Source organism: Oncorhynchus gorbuscha, unplaced genomic scaffold (genome assembly GCF_021184085.1).
Source record: "Oncorhynchus gorbuscha isolate QuinsamMale2020 ecotype Even-year unplaced genomic scaffold, OgorEven_v1.0 Un_scaffold_3348, whole genome shotgun sequence".
In the NCBI taxonomy this organism is placed as follows: domain Eukaryota; kingdom Metazoa; phylum Chordata; class Actinopteri; order Salmoniformes; family Salmonidae; genus Oncorhynchus; species Oncorhynchus gorbuscha.
Genome location: NW_025747608.1, coordinates 5,175 through 30,000, shown reverse-complemented (window position 1 = coordinate 30,000; position 24,826 = coordinate 5,175). Strand labels below are relative to the sequence as shown.

Genomic DNA, 24,826 nt, shown 5'->3' with positions numbered 1-24,826 from the left:
GAGAGATGGAAAGGAGAGGGAGAAGGGGAGAGATGGAGAGGAGATGGAGAGGAGAGAGAGAAGGGGAGAGATGGAAAGGAGAGGGAGGAGGAGAGGGAGAAGGGGAGAGATGGAAAGGAGAGAGAGGAGGGGAGAGAGAAGGAGAGAGATGGAGAGGAGAGGGAGAGGAGAGAGAGAAGGCGAGGGAGAAGGGGAGAGATGGAGAGGAGAGGGAGGAGGGGAGAGAGAAGGAGAGAGATGGAGAGAGAAGGGGAGAGAGAAGGGGAGAGATGGAAAGGAGAGGGAGAAGGGGAGAGATGGAGAGGAGAGGGAGGAGGTGAGGGAGAAGGGGAGAGATGGAGAGGAGAGGGAGAAGGGGAGAGATGGAGAGGAGAGGGAGAAGGGGAGAGATGGGGAGGAGATGGAGAGGAGAGAGAGAAGGCGAGGGAAAAGGGGAGAGATGGAAAGGAGAGGGAGAAGGGGAGAGATGGAGAGGAGAGAGAGAAGGCGAGGGAGAAGGGGAGAGATGGAGAGGAGAGGGAGGAGGGGAGAGAGAAGGAGAGAGATGGAGAGAGAAGGGGAGAGAGAAGAGGAGAGATGGAAAGGAGAGGGAGAAGGGGAGAGATGGAGAGGAGAGGGAGGAGGCGAGGGAGAAGGGGAGAGATGGAGAGGAGAGAGAGAAGGGGAGAGAGAAGGAGAGAGAAGGGGAGAGATGGAGAGGAGAGGGAGGAGGCGAGGGAGAAGGGGAGAGAGAAGGGGAGAGATGGAGAGGAGAGGAAGAGGAGAGAGAGAAGGGGAGAGATGGAAAGGAGAGGGAGGAGGAGAGGGAGAAGGGGAGAGATGGAAAGGAGAGAGAGGAGGGGAGAGAGAAGGAGAGAGATGGAGAGGAGAGGGAGAGGAGAGAGAGAAAGTGAGGGAGAAGGGGAGAGATGGAGAGGAGAGGGAGGAGGGGAGAGAGAAGGAGAGAGATGGAGAGAGAAGGGGAGAGAGAAGGGGAGAGATGGAAAGGAGAGGGAGAAGGGGAGAGATGGAGAGGGAGGAGGCGAGGGAGAAGGGGAGAGATGGAGAGGAGAGGGAGAAGGGGAGAGATGGAGAGGAGAGGGAGAAGGGGAGAGATGGAGAGGAGAGAGAGAAGGGGAGAGATGGAAAGGAGAGGGAGAAGGGGAGAGATGGAGAGGAGATGGAGAGGAGAGAGAGAAGGCGAGGGAGAAGGGGAGAGATGGAGAGGAGAGGGAGGAGGGGAGAGAGAAGGAGAGAGATGGAGAGAGAAGGGGAGAGAGAAGGGGAGAGATGGAAAGGAGAGGGAGAAGGGGAGAGATGGAGAGGAGAGGGAGGAGGCGAGGGAGAAGGGGAGAGATGGAGAGGGGAGAGAGAAGGAGAGAGAAGGGGAGAGATGGAGAGGAGAGGGAGGAGGCGAGGGAGAAGGGGAGAGAGAAGGAGAGAGATGGAGAGAGAAGGGGAGAGATGGAGAGGAGAGGGAGGAGGAGAGAGAGAAGGGGAGAGAGAAGGAGAGAGATGGAGAGGGAGAGAGTGAAGGGGAGAGATGGAGAGACATTGGAATTACTTTTCTAGAGTTGAGGTTTTGTAGAGTTGAAGTTTTAAAGAGTGGGTTTTGTAGAGTTGAGGTTTTGTAGAGTTGAGGTTTTGTAGAGTTGAAGTTTTAAAGAGGGGGTTTTGTGTTAGAATGTTCCAGTCCAGTAATAATGAGGATTATCCATTATAATGACAAGCTGAACTCACATCACAACATCATTCTGCTGGACACATCATGTTGTTATAGAGAACACATCACTACATCATTCTGATGGACACATCAGGTCATGTTGTTATAGAGAATACATCACTACATCATTCTGATGGACACATCAGGTCATGTTGTTATAGAGAATACATCACTACATCATTCTGATGGACACATCATGTTGTTATAGAGAATACATCACTACATCATTCTGATGGGTACATCATGTTGTTATAGAGAATACATCACTACATCATTCTGATGGACACATCAGGTCATGTTGTTATAGAGAATACATCACTACATCATTCTGATGGACACATCATGTTGTTATAGAGAATACATCACTACATCATTCTGATGGACACATCAGGTCATGTTGTTATAGAGAATACATCACTACATCATTCTGATGGACACATCAGGTCATGTTGTTATAGAGAATACATCACTACATCATTCTGATGGACACATCAGGTCATGTTGTTATAGAGAATACATCACTACATCATTCTGATGAGGTCATGTTGTTATAGAGAATACATCACTACATCATTCTGATGGGCACATCAGGTCATGTTGTTATAGAGAATACATCACTACATCATTCTGATGGACGCATCAGGTCATGTTGTCATGGACACATCAGGTCATGTTGTTATAGAGAATACATCACTACATCATTCTGATGGACACATCAGGTCATGTTGTTATAGAGAATACATCACTACATCATTCTGATGGACGCATCAGGTCATGTTGTCATGGACACATCAGGTCATGTTGTTATAGAGAATCCATCACTACATCATTCTGGACACATCAGGTCATGTTGTTATAGAGAATACATCACTACATCATTCTGATGGACACATCATGTTGTTATAGAGAATACATCACTACATCATTCTGATGGACACATCATGTTGTTATAGAGAATACATCACTACATCATTCTGATGGACACATCAGGTCATGTTGTTATAGAGAATACATCACTACATCATTCTGATGGACGCATCAGGTCATGTTGTCATGGACACATCAGGTCATGTTGTTATAGAGAATACATCACTACATCATTCTGATGGACACATCAGGTCATGTTGTTATAGAGAATACATCACTACATCATTCTGATGGACGCATCAGGTCATGTTGTCATGGACACATCAGGTCATGTTGTTATAGAGAATCCATCACTACATCATTCTGGACACATCAGGTCATGTTGTTATAGAGAATACATCACTACATCATTCTGATGGACACATCATGTTGTTATAGAGAATACATCACTACATCATTCTGATGGACACATCAGGTCATGTTGTTATAGAGAATACATCACTACATCATTCTGATGGACACATCAGGTCATGTTGTTATAGAGAATACATCACTACATCATTCTGATGGACACATCATGTTGTTATAGAGAACACATCACTACATCATTCTGATGGACACATCATGTTGTTATAGAGAATACATCACTACATCATTCTGATGGACACATCAGGTCATGTTGTTATAGAGAATACATCACTACATCATTCTGATGGACACATCAGGTCATGTTGTTATAGAGAATACATCACTACATCATTCTGATGGACACATCATGTTGTTATAGAGAACACATCACTACATCATTCTGATGGACACATCAGGTCATGTTGTTATAGAGAATACATCACTACATCATTCTGATGGACACATCAGGTCATGTTGTTATAGAGAATACATCACTACATCATTCTGATGGACACATCATGTTGTTATAGAGAATACATCACTACATCATTCTGATGGGTACATCATGTTGTTATAGAGAATACATCACTACATCATTCTGATGGACACATCAGGTCATGTTGTTATAGAGAATACATCACTACATCATTCTGATGGACACATCATGTTGTTATAGAGAATACATCACTACATCATTCTGATGGACACATCAGGTCATGTTGTTATAGAGAATACATCACTACATCATTCTGATGGACACATCAGGTCATGTTGTTATAGAGAATACATCACTACATCATTCTGATGGACACATCAGGTCATGTTGTTATAGAGAATACATCACTACATCATTCTGATGAGGTCATGTTGTTATAGAGAATACATCACTACATCATTCTGATGGGCACATCAGGTCATGTTGTTATAGAGAATACATCACTACATCATTCTGATGGACACATCAGGTCATGTTGTCATGGACACATCAGGTCATGTTGTTATAGAGAATACATCACTACATCATTCTGGACACATCAGGTCATGTTGTTATAGAGAATACATCACTACATCATTCTGATGGACACATCATGTTGTTATAGAGAATACATCACTACATCATTCTGATGGACACATCAGGTCATGTTGTTATAGAGAATACATCACTACATCATTCTGATGGACACATCAGGTCATGTTGTTATAGAGAATACATCACTACATCATTCTGATGGACACATCATGTTGTTATAGAGAACACATCACTACATCATTCTGATGGACACATCAGGTCATGTTGTTATAGAGAATACATCACTACATCATTCTGATGGGTACATCAGGTCATGTTGTTATAGAGAATACATCACTACATCATTCTGATGGGTACATCATGTTGTTATATAGAATACATCACTACATCATTCTGATGGACACATCAGGTCATGTTGTTATAGAGAATACATCACTACATCATTCTGATGGACGCATCAGGTCATGTTGTCATGGACACATCAGGTCATGTTGTTATAGAGAATCCATCACTACATCATTCTGCTGGGTACATCATGTTGTTATAGAGAACACATCACTACATCATTCTGATGGATACATCATGTTGTTATAGAGAATACATCACTACATCATTCTGATGGACACATCAGGTCATGTTGTTATAGAGAATACATCACTACATCATTCTGATGGATACATCAGGTCATGTTGTTATAGAGAATACATCACTACATCATTCTGATGGACACATCAGGTCATGTTGTTATAGAGAATACATCACTACATCATTCTGATGGACACATCAGGTCATGTTGTTATAGAGAATACATCACTACATCATTCTGCTGGGTACATCATGTTGTTATAGAGAATACATCACTACATCATTCTGATGGACACATCAGGTCATGTTGTTATAGAGAATACATCACTACATCATTCTGATGGACACATCAGGTCATGTTGTTATAGAGAATACATCACTACATCATTCTGATGGACACATCAGGTCATGTTGTTATAGAGAATACATCACTACATCATTCTGATGGACACATCAGGTCATGTTGTTATAGAGAATACATCACTACATCATTCTGATGGACACATCAGGTCATGTTGTTATAGAGAATACATCACTACATCATTCTGATGGACGCATCATGTTGTTATAGAGAATACATCACTACATCATTCTGATGGGTACATCAGCAGAATATTGAGCATGTGTACCCTTCTGGGTACAACCCGAAAGGAACCATTGTCTCAGTAGAAAATGGGTCTCACTTCCTGTGTGCGACTTCTTCCTGTTTCCTGTGCTGTGGTCAGATCCACTACTGGCAGGGTGCCAGACAGAACGAGACAGAGAAGGTGACGGTGGTGTTTGTTCCTGACACGCGTGTTCGTCTGGTCAACCTCACGTGTTACACGTCCTACCTCGTCACGCTGTCTGCCTTCAACGTGGCTGGAGACGGCCCGCCCAGCGAACCCCGGGGCGCCAAGACCCTACAGGCTGGTAGGTTCCCTAACCTCTAACCCCTAACCTCTAACCCCTAACCTCTAACCCCGGGAGGCCAAGACCCTACAGGCCGGTAGGTTCCCTAACCTCTAAACCCTGACCTCTTACCCCTAACCTCTAACTCTGGGGTGCCAAGACCCTACAGGCCGGTAGGTTCCCTAACCTCTAACCCCTAACCCCTAACCTCTAATCCCTAACCTCTAACCCCGGGGCGCCAAGACCCTACAGGCCGGTAGGTTCCCTAACCTCTAACCCCTAACTTCTAACCTCTGACCCCTAACCCCTAACCTCTAACCCCGGGAGGCCAAGACCCTACAGGCTGGTAAGTTCCCTAACCTCTAACCCCTAACCTCTAACCCCGGGGCGCCAAGACCCTACAGGCCGGTAGGTTCCCTAACCTCTAACCCCTAACCTCTGACCCCTAACCCCTAACCTCTAACCCCGGGAGGCCAAGACCCTACAGGCTGGTAAGTTCCCTAACCTCTAACCCCTAACCTCTAACCCCGGGCCGCCAAGACCCTACAGGCCGGTAGGTTCCTTAACCTCTAACCTCTAACCCCGGGAGGCCAAGACCCTACAGGGTGATAGGTTCCCTAACCTCTAACCCCTAACCCATCCAGTTAACCCTGGGATACGTATGTGTTAGACCTGGCTTGAAATATGATTTGAAATCGATGAAAAATCTTTATCTGGGCTTGATAATGATGGAGCCTGTTGTAATGGAAGAGCTGAGAGTTTACACACATATCTAATAGTACCTGATCCCAGGTCTGCTCTGTCTAAAGCAGACACTGAGAGTTTACACACACATATCTAATAGTATCTGATCCCAGGTCTGCTCTGTCTAAAGCAGACACTGAGAGTTTACACACACATATCTAATAGTATCTGATCCCAGGTCTGCTCTGTCTAAAGCAGACACTGAGAGTTTACACACACATATCTAATAGTATCTGATCCCAGGTCTGCTCTGTCTAAAGCAGACACTGAGAGTTTACACACACATCTAATAGTATCTGATCCCAGGTCTGCTCTGTCTAAAGCAGACACTGAGAGTTTACACACACATCTAATAGTATCTGATCCCAGGTCTGCTCTGTCTAAAGCAGACACTGAGAGTTTACACACACACATCTAATAGTATCTGATCCCAGGTCTGCTCTGTCTAAAGCAGACACTGAGAGTTTACACACACACATCTAATAGTATCTGATCCCAGGTCTGCTCTGTCTAAAGCAGACACTGAGAGTTTACACACACACATCTAATAGTATCTGATCCCAGGTCTGCTCTGTCTAAAGCAGACACTGAGAGTTTACACACACACATCTAATAGTATCTGATCCCAGGTCTGCTCTGTCTAAAGCAGACACTGAGAGTTTACACACACATCTAATAGTATCTGATCCCAGGTCTGCTCTGTCTAAAGCAGACACTGAGAGTTTACACACACACATCTAATAGTATCTGATCCCAGGTCTGCTCTGTCTAAAGCAGACACTGAGAGTTTACACACACATCTAATAGTATCTGATCCCAGGTCTGCTCTGTCTAAAGCAGACACTGAGAGTTTACACACACATCTAATAGTATCTGATCCCAGGTCTGCTCTGTCTAAAGCAGACACTGAGAGTTTACACACACACATCTAATAGTATCTGATCCCAGGTCTGCTCTGTCTAAAGCAGACACTGAGAGTTTACACACACACATCTAATAGTATCTGATCCCAGGTCTGCTCTGTCTAAAGCAGACACTGAGAGTTTACACACACATCTAATAGTATCTGATCCCAGGTCTGCTCTGTCTAAAGCAGACACTGAGAGTTTACACACACATCTAATAGTATCTGATCCCAGGTCTGCTCTGTCTAAAGCAGACACTGAGAGTTTACACACACACATCTAATAGTATCTGATCCCAGGTCTGCTCTGTCTAAAGCAGACACTGAGAGTTTACACACACACATCTAATAGTATCTGATCCCAGGTCTGCTCTGTCTAAAGCAGACACTGAGAGTTTACACACACACATCTAATAGTATCTGATCCCAGGTCTGCTCTGTCTAAAGCAGACACTGAGAGTTTACACACACACATCTAATAGTATCTGATCCCAGGTCTGCTCTGTCTAAAGTAGAACATCTAGATGGTATGAATGTAATGATGACCTGTGTAACCTCCCCCCCCCAGCCCCCAGCCAGCCTAGTTTCCTGTCGTTTTCGGAGGTGACAGGATGGAGTGTCAACGTCTCCTGGGGGGCGCCCAGCGCTTCTAACGGGGTAGTGGAGGGGTACAGGGTGGTCTACCAGCCCACACAGCCTGTACAGGGTAACTAACACACACACCTAGCAACACACACAGCCTGTACAGGGTAACTAACACACACACCTAGCAACACACACAGCCTGTACAGGGTAACTAACACACACACCTAGCAACACACACAGCCTGTACAGGGTAACTAACACACACACACACACCTAGCAACACACACAGCCTGTACAGGGTAACTAACACACACACACACACACCTAGCAACACACACACACCTAACAACACACACAGCCTGTACAGGGTAACTAACACACACACACACACCTAACAACACACACAGCCTGTACAGGGTAACTAACACACACACCTAACAACACACACAGCCTGTACAGGGTAACTAACACACACACCTAGAAAAATACACACACCTAACAACACACACAGCCTGTACAGGGTAACTAACACACACACCTAGAAACATACACACACCTAACAACACACACAGCCTGTACAGGGTAACATACACACACCTAACACACACACAGCCTACACAGGGTAACTAACACACACACACACACACCTAACAACACACACCTAACACACACTCACACGCCTAACAACACACACACACACGCCTAGCAACACACACACACCTAGCAACACACACACACCTAACAACACACCTAACAACACACACACACACACCTAGCAACCCACACAAACCTAATTACACACACACACCTAACACACACTCACATGCCAAACAACACACACACACACACACGCCTAGCAACACACACACACCTAACAACACACACACACCTAACAACACACACACACCTAACACACACTCACATGCCTAACAACACACACACACACACACACGCCTAGCAACACACACACACCTAACAATACACACACACACACCTAACACCCACTCACATGCCTAACAACACACACACACACACCTAGCAACACACACACACCTAACAACACACACACACACACGCCTAGCAACACACTCACATGCCTAACAACACACACACACGCCTAGCAACACACTCACACGCCTAACAAAACACACACACGCCTAGCAACACACTCACATGCCTAACAAAACACACACCAGTTTCTGCGTCTGTCTTGACTTGATGGTAAAGAGGAAAATGTCTACCAGCCCACACAGCCTGTACAGGGTAACTAACACACACACCTAGCAACACACACAGCCTGTACAGGGTAACTAACACACACACCTAGCAACACACACAGCCTGTACAGGGTAACTAACACACACACCTAGCAACACACACAGCCTGTACAGGGTAACTAACACACACACACACACCTAGCAACACACACAGCCTGTACAGGGTAACTAACACGCACACACACACACACCTAGCAACACACACACACCTAACAACACACACAGCCTGTACAGGGTAACTAACACACACACACACACCTAACAACACACACAGCCTGTACAGGGTAACTAACACACACACCTAACAACACACACAGCCTGTACAGGGTAACTAACACACACACCTAGAAAAATACACACACCTAACAACACACACAGCCTGTACAGGGTAACTAACACACACACCTAGAAACATACACACACCTAACAACACACACAGCCTGTACAGGGTAACTAACACACACACACACACCTAACAACACACACAGCCTGTACAGGGTAACTAACACACACGCACACACCTAGAAACACACACACACACAGCCTGTACAGGGTAACTAACACACACACACACACACACCTAGAAACATACACACACCTAGCAACACACACACACACAGCCTACACAGGGTAACTAACACACACACACACACACACACACACACACACACACACACACACACACACACACACACACACACACACACACACACACACACACACACACACACACACACACACACACACACCTAACAACACACACCTAACACACACTCACACGCCTAACAATACACACACACACGCCTAGCAACACACACACACCTAACAACACACCTAACAACACACACACACACCTAGCAACCCACACAAACCTAATTACACACACACACCTAACACACACTCACACGCCTAACAACACACACACACACACGCCTAGCAACACACACACACCTAACAACACACACACACCTAACAACACACACACACCTAACACACACTCACATGCCTAACAACACACACACACACACACACGCCTAGCAACACACACACACCTAACAATACACACACACACACCTAACACCCACTCACATGCCTAACAACAAAAACACACACACCTAGCAACACACACACACCTAACAACACACACACACACGCCTAGCAACACACTCACATGCCTAACAACACACACACACGCCTAGCAACACACTCACACGCCTAACAAAACACACACACGCCTAGCAACACACTCACATGCCTAACAAAACACACACCAGTTTCTGCGTCTGTCTTGACTTGATGGTAAAGAGGAAAATGTTGCTGACAAACAAAACAAGGTGTTTATTTGTGTTTAATGGTGTTTAATGGTGTTTAGTGGTGTTTAATGGTGTTTAATGGTGTTTATTGGTGTTTATTTGTGTTTAATGGTGTTTAGTGGTGTTTATTGGTGTTTAATGGTGTTTATTTGTGTTTAATGGTGTTTATTGGTGTTTAATGGTGTCTAGTGGTGTTTATTTGTGTTTAATGGTGTTTAATGGTGTTTATTGGTGTTTAATGGTGTTTAATGGTGTCTAGTGGTGTTTATTTGTGTTTAATGGTGTTTAGTGGTGTTTATTTGTGTTTAATGGTGTTTAATGGTGTTCATTGGTGTTTAATGGTGTTTAGTGGTGTTTAATGGTGTTTAATGGTGTTTAATGGTGTCTAGTGGTGTTTATTTGTGTTTAATGGTGTTTAATGGTGTTTATTGGTGTTTAATGGTGTTTAATGGTGTCTAGTGGTGTTTATTTGTGTTTAATGGTGTTTAGTGGTGTTTATTTGTGTTTAATGGTGTTTAATGGTGTTTATTGGTGTTTAATGGTGTTTAGTGGTGTTTATTTGTGTTTAATGGTGTATAATGGTGTTTATTTGTGTTTAATGGTGTTTAATGGTGTCTAGTGGTGTTTAATGGTGTTTAATGGTGTTTATTGGTGTTTAATGGTGTTTAATGGTGTCTAGTGGTGTTTATTTGTGTTTAATGGTGTTTAGTGGTGTTTATTTGTGTTTAATGGTGTTTAATGGTGTTTATTGGTGTTTAATGGTGTTTAGTGGTGTTTATTTGTGTTTAATGGTGTTTAATGATGTTTAGTGGTGTTTATTTGTGTTTAATGGTGTTTAATGGTGTTTATTGGTGTTTAATGGTGTTTAGTGGTGTTTATTTGTGTTTAATGGTGTTTAATGGTGTTTATTGGTGTTTAATGGTGTTTAGTGGTGTTTATTTGTGTTTAATGGTGTTTAATGGTGTTTATTGGCGTTTAATGGTGTTTAGTGGTGTTTATTTGTGTTTAATGATGTTTAATGGTGTTTAGTGGTGTTTATTTGTGTTTAATGGTGTTTAATGGTGTTTATTGGTGTTTAATGGTGTTTAGTGGTGTTTATTTGTGTTTAATGGTGTTTAATGGTGTTTATTGGTGTTTAATGGTGTTTATTTGTGTTTAATGGTGTTTAATGGTGTTTATTGGCGTTTAATGGTGTTTAGTGGTGTTTATTTGTGTTTAATGGTGTTTAATGGTGTTTATTGGTGTTTAATGGTGTTTAGTGGTGTTTATTTGTGTTTAATGGTGTTTAATGGTGTTTATTTGTGTTTAATGGTGTTTAATGGTGTTTAATGGGGTTTATTGGCGTTTAATGGTGTTTAATGGTGTTTATTGGTGTTTAATGGTGTTTAATGGTGTTTAGTGGTGTTTATTTGTGTTTAATGGTGTTTATTGGTGTTTATTTGTGTTTAATGGTGTTTAATGGTGTTTAATGGTGTTTATTTGTGTTTAATGGTGTTTACATTTTACATTTTACATTTAAGTTAATGGTGTTTAGTGGTGTTTATTTGTGTTTAATGGTGTTTATTGGTGTTTATTTGTGTTTAATGGTGTTTAATGGTGTTTAATGGTGTTTAATGGTGTTTAGTGGTGTTTATTTGTGTTTAATGGTGTTTATTGGTGTTTATTTGTGTTTAATGGTGTTTAATGGTGTTTAATGGTGTTTATTGGTGTTTAATGGTGTTTAGTGGTGTTTATGTGTGTTTAATGGTGTTTAATGATGTTTAATGGTGTTTAATGGTGTTTTTTGGTGTGTAATGGTGTTTAGTGGTGTTTATTTGTGTTTAATGGTGTTTAATTGTGTTTATTTGTGTTTAATGGTGTTTAATGGTGTTTATTTGTGTTTATTTGTGTTTAATGGTGTTTAATGGTGTTTATTTGTGTTTATTTGTGTTTAATGGTGTTTAATGGTGTTTAATGGTGTTTATTTGTGTTTATTTGTGTTTAATGGTATTTAATGGTGTTTAATGGTGTTTAATGGTGTGTATTTGTGTTTAATGGTGTTAAATGGTGTTTAATGGTGTTTAATGGTGTTTAATGGTGTTTAATGGTGTTTATTTGTGTTTAATGGTGTTTATTTGTGTTTATTTGTGTTTAATGGTGTTTAATGGTGTTTAATGGTGTTTAATGGTGTTTATTGGTGTGTAATGGTGTTTAGTGGTGTTTAATGGTGTTTAATTGTGTTTATTTGTGTTTAATGGTGTTTATTTGTGTTTATTTGTGTTTAATGGTGTTTAATGGTGTTTATTTGTGTTTAATGGTGTTTAATGGTGTTTAATGGTGTTTAATGGTGTGTATTTGTGTTTAATGGTGTTTAATGGTGTTTAATGGTGTTTAATGGTGTTTATTTGTGTTTAATGGTGTTTATTTGTGTTTAATGGTGTGTAATGGTGTGTATTTGTGTTTAATGGTGTTTAATGGTGTTTAATGGTGTTTAATGGTGTGTATTTGTGTTTAATGGTGTTTAATGGTGTTTAATGGTGTTTATTTGTGTTTAATGGTGTTTAATGGTGTTTAATGGTGTTTATTTGTGTTTATTTGTGTTTAATGGTGTTTAATGGTGTTTAATGGTGTGTATTTGTGTTTAATGGTGTTTAATGGTGTTTAATGGTGTTTAATGGTGTTTATTTGTGTTTAATGGTGTTTATTTGTGTTTAATGGTGTTTAATGGTGTGTATTTGTGTTTAATGGTGTTTAATGGTGTTTAATGGTGTTTATTTGTGTTTAATGGTGTTTAATGGTGTGTATTTGTGTTTAATGGTGTTTAATGGTGTTTAATGGTGTTTAATGGTGTTTATTTGTGTTTAATGGTGTTTAATGGTGTGTATTTGTGTTTAATGGTGTTTAATGGTGTTTAATGGTGTTTAATGGTGTTTATTTGTGTTTAATGGTGTTTAATGGTGTTTAATGGTGTTTAATGGTGTTTAATAGTGTTTAATGGTGTTTGTTTATCTATACATGTTTTAATGTGTGTGTGTGTGTGTGTGTGTGTGTGTGTGTGTGTGTGTGTGTGTGTGTGTGTGTGTGTGTGTGTGTGTGTGTGTGTGTGTGTGTGTGTGTGTGTGTGTGTGTGTGTGTGTGTGTGTGTGTGTGTGTGTGTGTCTAGGTGTGAGTCGGGTGGTGACGGTGGAGGTGAAGGGTAGCTGGCAGCGTTGGTTGAAGGTCAGAGACCTGACTAAAGGAGTAACCTACAGGTTCAGTGTCCAGGCCAGAACAGTCAGCTACGGACCTGCTGTCCACTGTAACGTCACCTCACAACCTCTACAGGGTAAGGAGAGGGGGGGTTAGGAGTCTGTGTGAGGTGTGTGTATAGTGTGTGAGAGGTGTGTGTGTGTTGTGTGTGAGGTGATTGTGTTTAGTGTGTATGTGTAGTGTGTGAGATGTGTGTGTGAGGTTAGTGTAGTGTGTGAGGTGTGTGTGTGTTGTGTGTGAGGTGATTGTGTTTAGTGTGTATGTGTAGTGTGTGAGATGTGTGTGTGAGGTTAATGTAGTGTGTGAGGTGTGTGTGTGAGTTGTGAGAGTGTGTGTTGTGTGTGTGTGTATAGTGTGTGAGGTGAGTGTGTTTAGTGTGTGAGGTGTATGTGTAGTGTGTGAGATGTGTGTGTGAGGTGTGTGTGTAGTGCGTGAGGTGTGTGTGTGTAGTCTGTGAGGTGTGTGAGTGTTGTGTGTGAGGTGTGTAAGTGTAGTGTGTAGGTGTGTGAGGTGTGTGAAGTGTGTGTAGTGTGTGTAGTGTGTGTGGTGTGTGAGTGTAGTGTGTAGGTGTGTGAGGTGTGTGAAGTGTGTGTAGTGTGTGTGGTGTGTGAGGTGTGTGTAGTGTAGTGTGTGTAGTGTGTGAGGTGTGTGTAGTGTAGTGTGTGTAGTGTGTGAGTTGTGTGAAGTGTGTGTAGTGTGTGTAGTGTGTGAGGTGTGGGTAGTGTGTGTAGTGTGTGTAGTGTGTGAGGTGTGGGTAGTGTGTGTAGTGTGTGTAGTGTGTGTAGTGTGTGAGGTGTGTGAAGTGTGTGTAGTGTGTGTAGTGTGTGAGGTGTGTGAAGTGTAGTGTGTGTAGTGTGTGGGTGTAGTGTGTGAGGTGTGTATAGTGTAGTGTGTGTAGTGTGTGAGCTGTGTGGGTGTAGTGTGTGTAGTGTAGTGTGTGTAGTGTGTGAGGTGTTTGTAGTGTAGTGTAGTGTAGTGTAGTGTAGTGTAGTGTAGTGTAGTGTAGTGTAGTGTAGTGTAGTGTAGTGTGTGAGGTGTGTGTAGTGTAGTGTGTAGTGTAGTGTAGTGTGTGTAGTGTAGTGTAGTGTATTGTAGTGTGTGTAGTGTAGTGTAGTGTGTGTAGTGTGTGAGCTGTGTGGGTGTAGTGTGTGTAGTGTAGTGTGTGTAGTGTGTGAGGTGTTTGTAGTGTAGTGTAGTGTAGTGTAGTGTAGTGTAGTGTAGTGTAGTGTAGTGTAGTGTAGTGTAGTGTGTGTAGTGTAGTGTAGTGTGTGTAGTGTAGTGTAGTGTAGTGTAGTGTAGTGTAGTGTAGTGTAGTGTAGTGTGTGTAGTGTAGTGTAGTGTAGTGTAGTGTGTGTAGTGTAGTGTGTGTAGTGTAGTGTAGTGTAGTGTGTGTAGTGTAGTGTAGTGTAGTGTAGTGTAGTGTAGTGTAGTGTAGTGTAGTGTAGTGTAGTGTAGTGTAGTGTGTGAGGTGTGTGTAGTGTAGTGTAGTGTAGTGCATTGTAGTGTAGTGTAGTGTAGTGTAGTGTAGTGTGTGAGGTGTGTGTAGTGTAGTGTAGTGTAGTGTAGTGTAGTGTAGTGTGTGTAGTGTGTGTAGTGTAGTGTAGTGTGTGAGGTGTGTGTAGTGTAGTGTAGTGTGTGTAGTGTAGTGTGTGAGGTGTGTGTAGTGTAGTGTGTGAGGTGTGTAGTGTAGTGTAGTGTAGTGTGTGTAGTGTAGTGTGTGAGGTGTGTGTAGTGTAGTGTGTGAGGTGTGTGTAGTGTAGTGTGTGAGGTGTGTGTAGTGTAGTGTGTAAGGTGTGTGTAGTGTAGTGTGTGTAGTGTAGTGTGTGAGGTGTGTGTAGTGTAGTGTAGTGTAGTGTAGTGTAGTGTGTGAGGTGTGGGTAGTGTAGTGTGTGAGATGTGTGTAGTGTGCAGTGTAGTGTGTGAGGTGTGTGTAGTGTGCAGTGTAGTGTGTGAGGTGTGTTTAGTGTAGTGTGTGAGGTGTGTGTAGTGTAGTGTGTGAGGTGTGTGTAGTGTAGTGTGTGAGGTGTGTGTAGTGTAGTGTAGTGTGTGAGGTGTGTGTAGTGTGCAGTGTAGTGTGTGAGGTGTGTGTAGTGTGCAGTGTAGTGTGTGAGGTGTGTGTAGTGTAGTGTGTGAGGTGTGTGTAGTGTAGTGTGTGAGGTGTGTGTAGTGTAGTGTGTGAGGTGTGTGTAGTGTAGTGTGTGAGGTGTGTGTAGTGTAGTGGTAGTGTGTGAGGTGTGTGTAGTGTAGTGTGTGAGGTGTGTGTAGTGTAGTGTAGTGTGTGAGGTGTGTGTAGTGTAGTGTGTGTAGGGTAGTGTGTGAGGTGTGTGTAGTGTAGTGTGTGAGGTGTGTGTAGTGTAGTGTAGTGTGTGAGGTGTGTGTAGTGTAGTGTGTGAGGTGTGTGTAGTGTAGTGTGTGAGGTGTGTGTAGTGTAGTGTAGTGTGTGAGGTGTGTGTAGTGTAGTGTGTGAGGTGTGTGTAGTGTAGTGTGTGAGGTGTGTGTAGTGTAGTGTGTGAGGTGTGTGTAGTGTAGTGTAGTGTGTGAGGTGTGTGTAGTGTGTAGTGTAGTGTGTGAGGTGTGTGTAGTGTGCAGTGTAGTGTGTGAGGTGTGTGTAGTGTAGTGTGTGAGGTGTGTGTAGTGTAGTGTGTGAGGTGTGTGTAGTGTAGTGTAGTGTGTGAGGTGTGTGTAGTGTAGTGTGTGAGGTGTGTGTAGTGTAGTGTGTGAGGTGTGTGTAGTGTAGTGTGTGAGGTGTGTGTAGTGTAGTGTGTGAGGTGTGTGTAGTGTAGTGTGTGTAGTGTAGTGTGTGAGGTGTGTGTAGTGTAGTGTGTGAGGTGTGTGTAGTGTAGTGTAGTGTGTGAGGTGTGTGTAGTGTAGTGTGTGAGGTGTGTGTAGTGTAGTGTGTGAGGTGTGTGTAGTGTAGTGTAGTGTGTGAGGTGTGTGTAGTGTAGTGTGTGAGGTGTGTGTAGTGTAGTGTGTGAGGTGTGTGTAGTGTAGTGTTTGAGTACATGTCCTGGTAATCTGTCTGGCCCAGCGGCTGTAAATGTTGACCTGTTTAAAGGTTTTGTTCACATCGACTACCGAGAGCAGTGGTCCTTCTGTAGCTCAGTTGGTAGAGCATGGCGCTTGTAACGCCAGGGTAGTGGGTTCGATCCCCGGGACCACCCATACGTAGAATGTATGCACACATGACTGTAAGTCGCTTTGGATAAAAGCGTCTGCTAAATGGCATATATTATTATATTATTATTATTATTTATTATCACACAGTCATCCAGAACAGCTGGTGGTCTCGTGCATGCTTCAGTGTTGCTTGCCTTGAAGCGAGCATAAAAGGCATTTGGCATTTGGTAGGCTTGCGTCAATTGGCAGGTCGCGTCAGGGTTTCTCTCTGTAGTCCGTAATGGTTTTCAAGCCCTGCCACATCTGACGAGCGTCAAAGCCGATGTAGTAGGATTCAATCTTTATCCTGTATCAACGCTTTGCTTTTTTGACGGGTCGTCTGAGGGCATAGCGGGATTTTATATCAGCGTCCGGATTAGTCTCCTTGAACGTTCTAGCCTTTATGTGGATGTTGCCTGTAATCCATGGCTTCTGGTTGGGATATGTACGTACAGTCACTGTGGGGATGCACTTATTGATGAAGCCAATGACTGAGGTGGTATATTCCTCAATGCCATGTGTATGTGAAGTGTGTGAGGTGTGTGTTAAGTGTGTTAGGTTTATGTGTGTTCAGCTCCAGACCTGCTATACACACCAACATCCCCAACATCTACAAGTTTCTGTGTTTATATGGTCTGAATGGCTCCTCCCTCTCCCCCAGGCACCCCTGGTTCACCCATGGAGATGTCAGTCACCAAGTCCTCCTCGGCGCTGACCATTCATTGGTCGGAGGGAGACGCGGGGGCGGGACCTGTCATAGGTTACATCATCGAGGCTCGTCCCTCAGGTGAGCAAGCGAATGTGTGTCCGTGGTGCGTGTCTGTGGTGTGTGTGTCCCTCTCCTATCTTCCCTCTCCTTCTATCTTCCTCTCCTTCTCTCTTCCTCTCCTTCTCTCTTCCTCTCCTTCTATCTTCCCTCTCCTTCTATCTTCCTCTCCTTCTCTCTTCCCTTCTATCATCCCTCTCCTTCTCTCTTCCCTCTCCTTCTATCTTCCCTCTCCTTCTATCTTCCCTCTCCTTCTATCTTCCATCTCCTTCTCTCTTCCCTCCTTTTCTCTTCCCTCCTATCTTCCTCTCCTTCTATCTTCCCTTCTATCTTCCTCTCCTTCTATATTCCCTCTCCTTCTCTCTTCCCTCCTTTTCTCTTCCCTCCTATCTTCCCTCTCCTTCTATCTTCCTCTCCTTCTATCTTCCTCTCCTTCTCTCTTCCTCTCCTTCTATCTTCCCTCTCCTTCTATCTTCCTCTCCTTCTCTCTTCCCTTCTATCATCCCTCTCCTTCTCTCTTCCCTCTCCTTCTCTCTTCCTCTCCTTCTATCTTCCTCTCCTTCTCTCTTCCCTTCTATCATCCCTCTCCTTCTATCTTCCCTCTCCTTCTATCTTCCCTCTCCTTCTCTCTTCCCTCCTTTTTTCTTCCCTCCTATCTTCCCTCTCCTTCTATCTTCCTCTCCTTCTATCTTCCTCTCCTTCTCTCTTCCTCTCCTTCTATCTTCCTCTCCTTCTATCTTCCTCTCCTTCTCTCTTCCCTTCTATCATCCCTCTCCTTCTCTCTTCCCTCTCCTTCTCTCTTCCTCTCCTTCTATCTTCTTCTCCTTCTCTCTTCCCTTCTATCATCCCTCTCCTTCTATCTTCCCTCTCCTTCTATCTTCCTCTCCTTCTCTCTTCCCTTCTATCATCCCTCTCCTTCTATCTTCCCTCTCCTTCTATCTTCCTCTCCTTCTCTCTTCCCTTCTATCATCCCTCTCCTTCTCTCTTCCCTCTCCTTCTATCTTCCTCTCCTTCTATCTTCCTCTCCATCTATCTTCCTCTCCTTCTATCATCCCTCTCCTTCTATCTTCCTCTCCATCTATCTTCCTCTCCTTCTATCTTCCCTCCTCTCTTCCCTCTCCTTCTCTCTTCCCTCCTTTTCTCTTCCCTCCTATCTTCCTCTCCTTCTCTCTTCCCTTCTCTCTTCCCTCTCCTTCTCTCTTCCCTCCTTTTCTCTTCCCTCCTGTCTTCCTCTCCTTCTCTCTACCCTCTCCTTTTCTATTCCCTTCTATCTTCCCTCTCCTTCTCTCTTCCTCTCCTTCTATCTTCCCTCTCCTTCTATCTTCCCTCTCCTTCTATCATCCCTCTCCTTCTCTCTTCCTCTCCTTCTATATTCCCTCTCCTTCTATCATCCCTCTCCTTCTCTCTTCCCTCTCCTTCTCTCTCCCTCTCCTTCTCTCTTCCTCTCCTTCTATATTCCCTCTCCTTCTATCTTCCTCTCCTTCTATCTTCCTCTCCTTCTATCTTCCTCTCCTTCTATCTTCCTCTCCATCTATCTTCCTCTCCTTCTCTCTTCCCTCCTTTTCTCTTCCCTCCTATCTTCCTCTCCTTTTCTCTTCCCTCCTATCTTCCCTCTCCTTCTATCTTCCCTCTCCTTCTATCTTCCCTCCTTCTCTCTTCCCGCTCCTTCTCTCTTCCCTCCTTTTCTCTTCCCTCCTATCTTCCTCTCCTTCTCTCTACCCTCTCCTTTCTCTTCCCTTCTATCTTCCCTCTCCTTCTCTCTTCCTCTCCTTCTATCTTCCCTCTCCTTCTATCTTCCCTCTCCTTCTATCATCCCTCTCCTTCTCTCTTCCCTCTCCTTCTCTCTCCCTCTCCTTCTCTCTTCCTCTCCTTCTATATTCCCTCTCCTTCTATCTTCCTCTCCTTCTATCTTCCTCTCCTTCTATCTTCCTCTCCTTCTATCTTCCATCTCCTTCTCTCTTCCCTCCTTTTCTCTTCCCTCCTATCTTCCTCTCCTTCTATCTTCCCTTCTATCTTCCTCTCCTTCTATATTCCCTCTCCTTCTCTCTTCCCTCCTTTTCTCTTCCCTCCTATCTTCCCTCTCCTTCTATCTTCCTCTCCTTCTATCTTCCCTCTCCTTCTATCTTCCTCTCCTTCTCTCTTCCCTTCTATCATCCCTCTCCTTCTCTCTTCCCTCTCCTTCTATCTTCCCTCCTTCTCTCTTCCCTCTCCTTCTCTCTTCCCTCCTTTTCTCTTCCCTCCTATCTTCCTCTCCTTCTCTCTTCCCTTCTATCTTCCCTCTCCTTCTATCATCCCTCTCCTTCTCTCTTCCCTCTCCTTCTCTCTCCCTCTCCTTCTCTCTTCCTCTCCTTCTATATTCCCTCTCCTTCTATCTTCCTCTCCTTCTATCTTCCTCTCCTTCTATCTTCCTCTCCATCTATCTTCCTCTCCTTCTATCTTCCCTCTCCTTCTCTCTTCCTCTCCTTCTCTCTTCCCTCTCCTTCTATCTTCCTCTCCTTCTATCTTCCCTCTCCTTCTCTCTTCCCTCTCCTTCTCTCTTCCCTCTCCTTCTATCTTCCTCTCCTTCTATCTTCCCTCTCCTTCTCTCTTCCCTCTCCTTCTCTCTTCCCTCTCCTTCTATCTTCCTCTCCTTCTATCTTCCCTCTCCTTCTCTTTTCCCTCTCCTTCTCTCTTCCCTCTCCTTCTCTCTTCCCTCTCCTTCTATCTTCCTCTCCTTCTATCTTCCCTCTCCTATCTTCCCTCTCCTTCTATCTTCCTCTCCTTCTCTCTTCCCTCTCCTTCTCTCTTTCGCCTCCTATCTTTCTTATCCTTCTATCACTAATGATATTTACACTTCCTTTTACATTGTCTCACTACCCTCCTTCTCTCCCTTCCTACTCTCTCTCCCTCTCACTCTTCCCCCCTCTCTCTCTTTCCTGTCTCTCTCTCGCTCTTCAGATGAAGGGATGTGGGACTCGTTTGTCAGGCTCCTCCCCCCCAGCAGTAGGTCAGCAACCGTGGAGATGGACCGTCTGAGGTCAGGGGTCGGATATGAGTTCCGTGTCATCGCTGTCAATCGCTACGGTTATGGGGAACCCAGCACGCCGTCCACCGCACTCGCTGGTAAACGCACACACACACACACACACACACAGAAACAGTAACACAGTCTCTGTGTTAACACTGTGCTGCCATCTAGTGTCAGACTGAAGCAGCTCCAGCTGTAACAGTATCAACAGCATCCTGTCACCAGGCTGGTTATAAAGGCCTTCATAACAGTGATATGTCTCCAGACTGGTTATAAAGGCCTTCATAACAGTGATATGTCTCCAGACTGGTTATAAAGGCCTCCATCACAGTGATATGTCTCCAGACTGGTTATAAAGGCCTTCATAACAGTGATATGTCTCCATCCTGTCTCCAGACTGGTTATAAAGGCCTCCATCACAGTGATATGTCTCCAGACTGGTTATAAAGGCCTTCATCACAGTGATATGTCTCCATCCTGTCTCCAGACTGGTTATAAAGGCCTTCATAACAGTGATATGTCTCCATCCTGTCTCCAGACTGGTTATAAAGGCCTTCCTAACAGTGATATGTCTCCATCCTGTCTCCAGACTGGTTATAAAGGCCTCCATAACAGTGATATGTCTCCAGACTGGTTATGAAGGCCTTCGTAACAGTGATATGTCTCCATCCTGTCTCCAGACTGGTTATAAAGGCCTTCATAACAGTGATATGTCTCCAGACTGGTTATAAAGGCCTTCATAACAGTGATGTGTCTCCAGACTGGTTATAAAGGCCTTCATAACAGTGATATGTCTCCACCCTGTCTCCAGACTGGTTATAAAGGCCTTCATAACAGTGATATGTCTCCATCCTGTCTCCAGACTGGTTATAAAGGCCTTCATAACAGTGATATGTCTCCAGACTGGTTATAAAGGCCTTCATAACAGTGATATGTCTCCATCCTGTCTCCAGACTGATTATAAAGGCCTTCATAACAGTGATATGTCTCCATCCTGTCTCCAGACTGGTTATAAAGGCCTTCATAACAGTGATATGTCTCCAGACTGGTTATAAAGGCCTTCATAACAGTGATATGTCTCCATCCTGTCTCCAGACTGGTTATAAAGGCCTTCATAACAGTGATGTGTCTCCAGACTGGTTATAAAGGCCTTCATAACAGTGATATGTCTCCATCCTGTCTCCAGACTGATTATAAAGGCCTTCATAACAGTGATATGTCTCCAGACTGGTTATAAAGGCCTTCATAACAGTGATATGTCTCCATCCTGTCTCCAGACTGATTATAAAGGCCTTCATAACAGTGATATGTCTCCAGACTGGTTATAAAGGCCTTCATAACAGTGATATGTCTCCATCCTCTCTCCAGACTGATTATAAAGGCCTTCATAACAGTGATATGTCTCCAGACTGGTTTTAAAGGCCTTCATAACAGTGATATGTCTCCATCCTGTCTCCAGACTGGTTATAAAGGCCTTCATAACAGTGATATGTCTCCAGACTGGTTATAAAGGCCTTCATAACAGTGATATGTCTCCATCCTGTCTCCAGACTGATTATAAAGGCCTTCATAACAGTGATATGTCTCCATCCTGTCTCCAGACTGGTTATAAAGGTCTTCATAACAGTGATATGTCTCCAGACTGGTTATAAAGGCCTTCATAACAGTGATATGTCTCCATCCTGTCTCCAGACTGGTTATAAAGGCCTTCATCACAGTGATATGTCTCCAGACTGGTTATAAAGGCCTTCATAACAGTGATATGTCTCCAGACTGGTTATAAAGGCCTCCATAACAGTGATATGTCTCCATCCTGTCTCCAGACTGGTTATAAAGGCCTTCCTAACAGTAATGTGTCCTGTCCGTAGCTCTGTGGGACCGTCCCTTCTATGAGGAGTGGTGGTTCCTGTTGGTCCTGTCTCTGATTGGTCTGATCATGATCCTCATGTTGGTGTTCAGCCTCCTGCTGCACGGACACAACCACAAGTACAGGAGCTGCAGCACAGGTACACACACCTACACACCTAATACACAGGTACACACACCTACACACCTAATACACAGGTACACACACCTACACACCTAATACACAGGTACACACACCTACACACCTAATACACAGGTACACACACCTACACACCTAATACACAGGTACACAGACCTACACACCTAATACACAGGTACACACACCTACACACCTAATACACAGGTACACACACCTAATACACAGGTACACACACCTACACACCTAATACACAGGTACACACACCTACACACCTAATACACAGGTACACACCTAATACACAGGTACACACACCTAATACACAGGTACACACACCTAATACACAGGTACACACACCTACACACCTAATACACAGGTACACACCTAATACACAGGTACACACCTAATACACAGGTACACACACCTACACACCTAATACACAGGTACACACACCTACACACCTAATACACAGGTACACACCTAATACACAGGTACACACCTAATACACAGATACACACACCTACACACCTAATACACAGGTACACACCTAATACACAGGTACACACACCTACACACCTAATACACAGGTACACACACCTACACACCTAATACACAGGTACACACACCTAATACACAGGTACACACACCTAAACACCTAATACACAGATACACACACCTAATACACAGGTACACACCTAATACACAGGTACACACACCTACACACCTAATACACAGGTACACACACCTACACACCTAATACACAGGTACACCCACCTAATACACAGGTACACACCTAATACACAGATACACACACCTACACACCTAATACACAGGTACACACACCTACACACCTAATACACAGGTACACACCTAATACACAGGTACACACACCTACACACCTAATACACAGGTACGCACATCTAATACACAGGTACACACCTAATACACAGGTACACACACCTACACACCTAATACATAGGTACACACACCTAATACACAGGTACACACACCTACACACCTAATACACAGGTACACACACCTACACACCTAATACACAGGTACACACACCTACACACCTAATACACAGGTACACACCTAATACACAGGTACACACACCTACACACCTAATACACAGGTACCCACCTAATACACAGGTACACACACCTACACACCTAATACACAGGTACACACCTACACACCTAATACACAGGTACACACCTAATACACAGGTACACACACCTCACACCTAATACACAGGTACACACACCTCACACCTCACACATACCTCACACCTCACACACCTAACACACACCTAACACACCTAACACACCTCACACACACCTAACACACACCTCACACACCTAACACACACCTCACACGCCTAACACACACCTCACACACCTAACACACACCTCACACACACCTCACACACCTAACACACACCTCTCACACACCTCACACACACCTCACACACACCTCACACACCTAACACACACCTCACACACACCTCACACACACCTCACACACCTAACACACACCTCACACACCTAACACACACCTCACACACACCTAACACACACACCTCACACACACCTCACACGCACCTCACACACCTAACACACAGCTCACACACACCTCACACGCACCTCACACACCTACACACCTCACACACACCTACACACCTCACACACACCTAACACACCTCACACGCACCTCACACACACATACACACCTCACACGCACCTCACACACACATACACACCTCACACGCACCTCACACACACATACACACCTCACACGCACCTCACACACACATACACACCTCACACGCACCTCACACACACATACACACCTCACACGCACCTCACACACACATACACACCTAACACACACCTCACACACCTAACACACACCTCACACACCTAACACACACCTCACACACCTAACACACACCTCACACACACCTCACACACCTAACACACACCTCACACACACCTCACACACCTAACACACACCTCACACACACCTCACACGCACCTCACACACCTACACACCTCACACACACCTACACACCTCACACACACCTAACACACCTCACACGCACCTCACACACACATACACACCTCACACGCACCTCACACACACATACACACCTCACACGCACCTCACACACACATACACACCTCACACACACCTAACACACTGTTTCACAGTCTGTCTCTTTACATTTACATTACATTTAAGTCATTTAGCAGACGCTCTTATCCAGAGCGACTTACAAATTGGTGCATTCACCTTATGACATCCAGTGGGACAGTCACTTAACAATAGTGCATCTAAAACTTAGGGGGGTGGGGTGAG

The 24,826-nt window shown here is 44.1% G+C and overlaps 1 protein-coding gene across 1 annotated transcript in view; it reads left to right on the top strand.

Moving 5' to 3' along the window:
- LOC124027542 (protein sidekick-1-like) overlaps window positions 1-22,469 on the top strand; it is a gene marked incomplete at both ends in the record, with an annotated part of 25,639 nt that extends 3,170 nt beyond the window's left edge. Inside the window, 6 exons of the mRNA XM_046339952.1 lie at window positions 5,318-5,504; window positions 7,700-7,837; window positions 13,449-13,610; window positions 17,352-17,477; window positions 20,394-20,558; window positions 22,332-22,469. Coding sequence (XP_046195908.1) covers window positions 5,318-5,504; window positions 7,700-7,837; window positions 13,449-13,610; window positions 17,352-17,477; window positions 20,394-20,558; window positions 22,332-22,469 — 916 coding nt within the window. The remainder of the gene's footprint in view (window positions 1-5,317; window positions 5,505-7,699; window positions 7,838-13,448; window positions 13,611-17,351; window positions 17,478-20,393; window positions 20,559-22,331) is intronic.
- Between the last annotated feature and the right edge of the window lie 2,357 nt (window positions 22,470-24,826).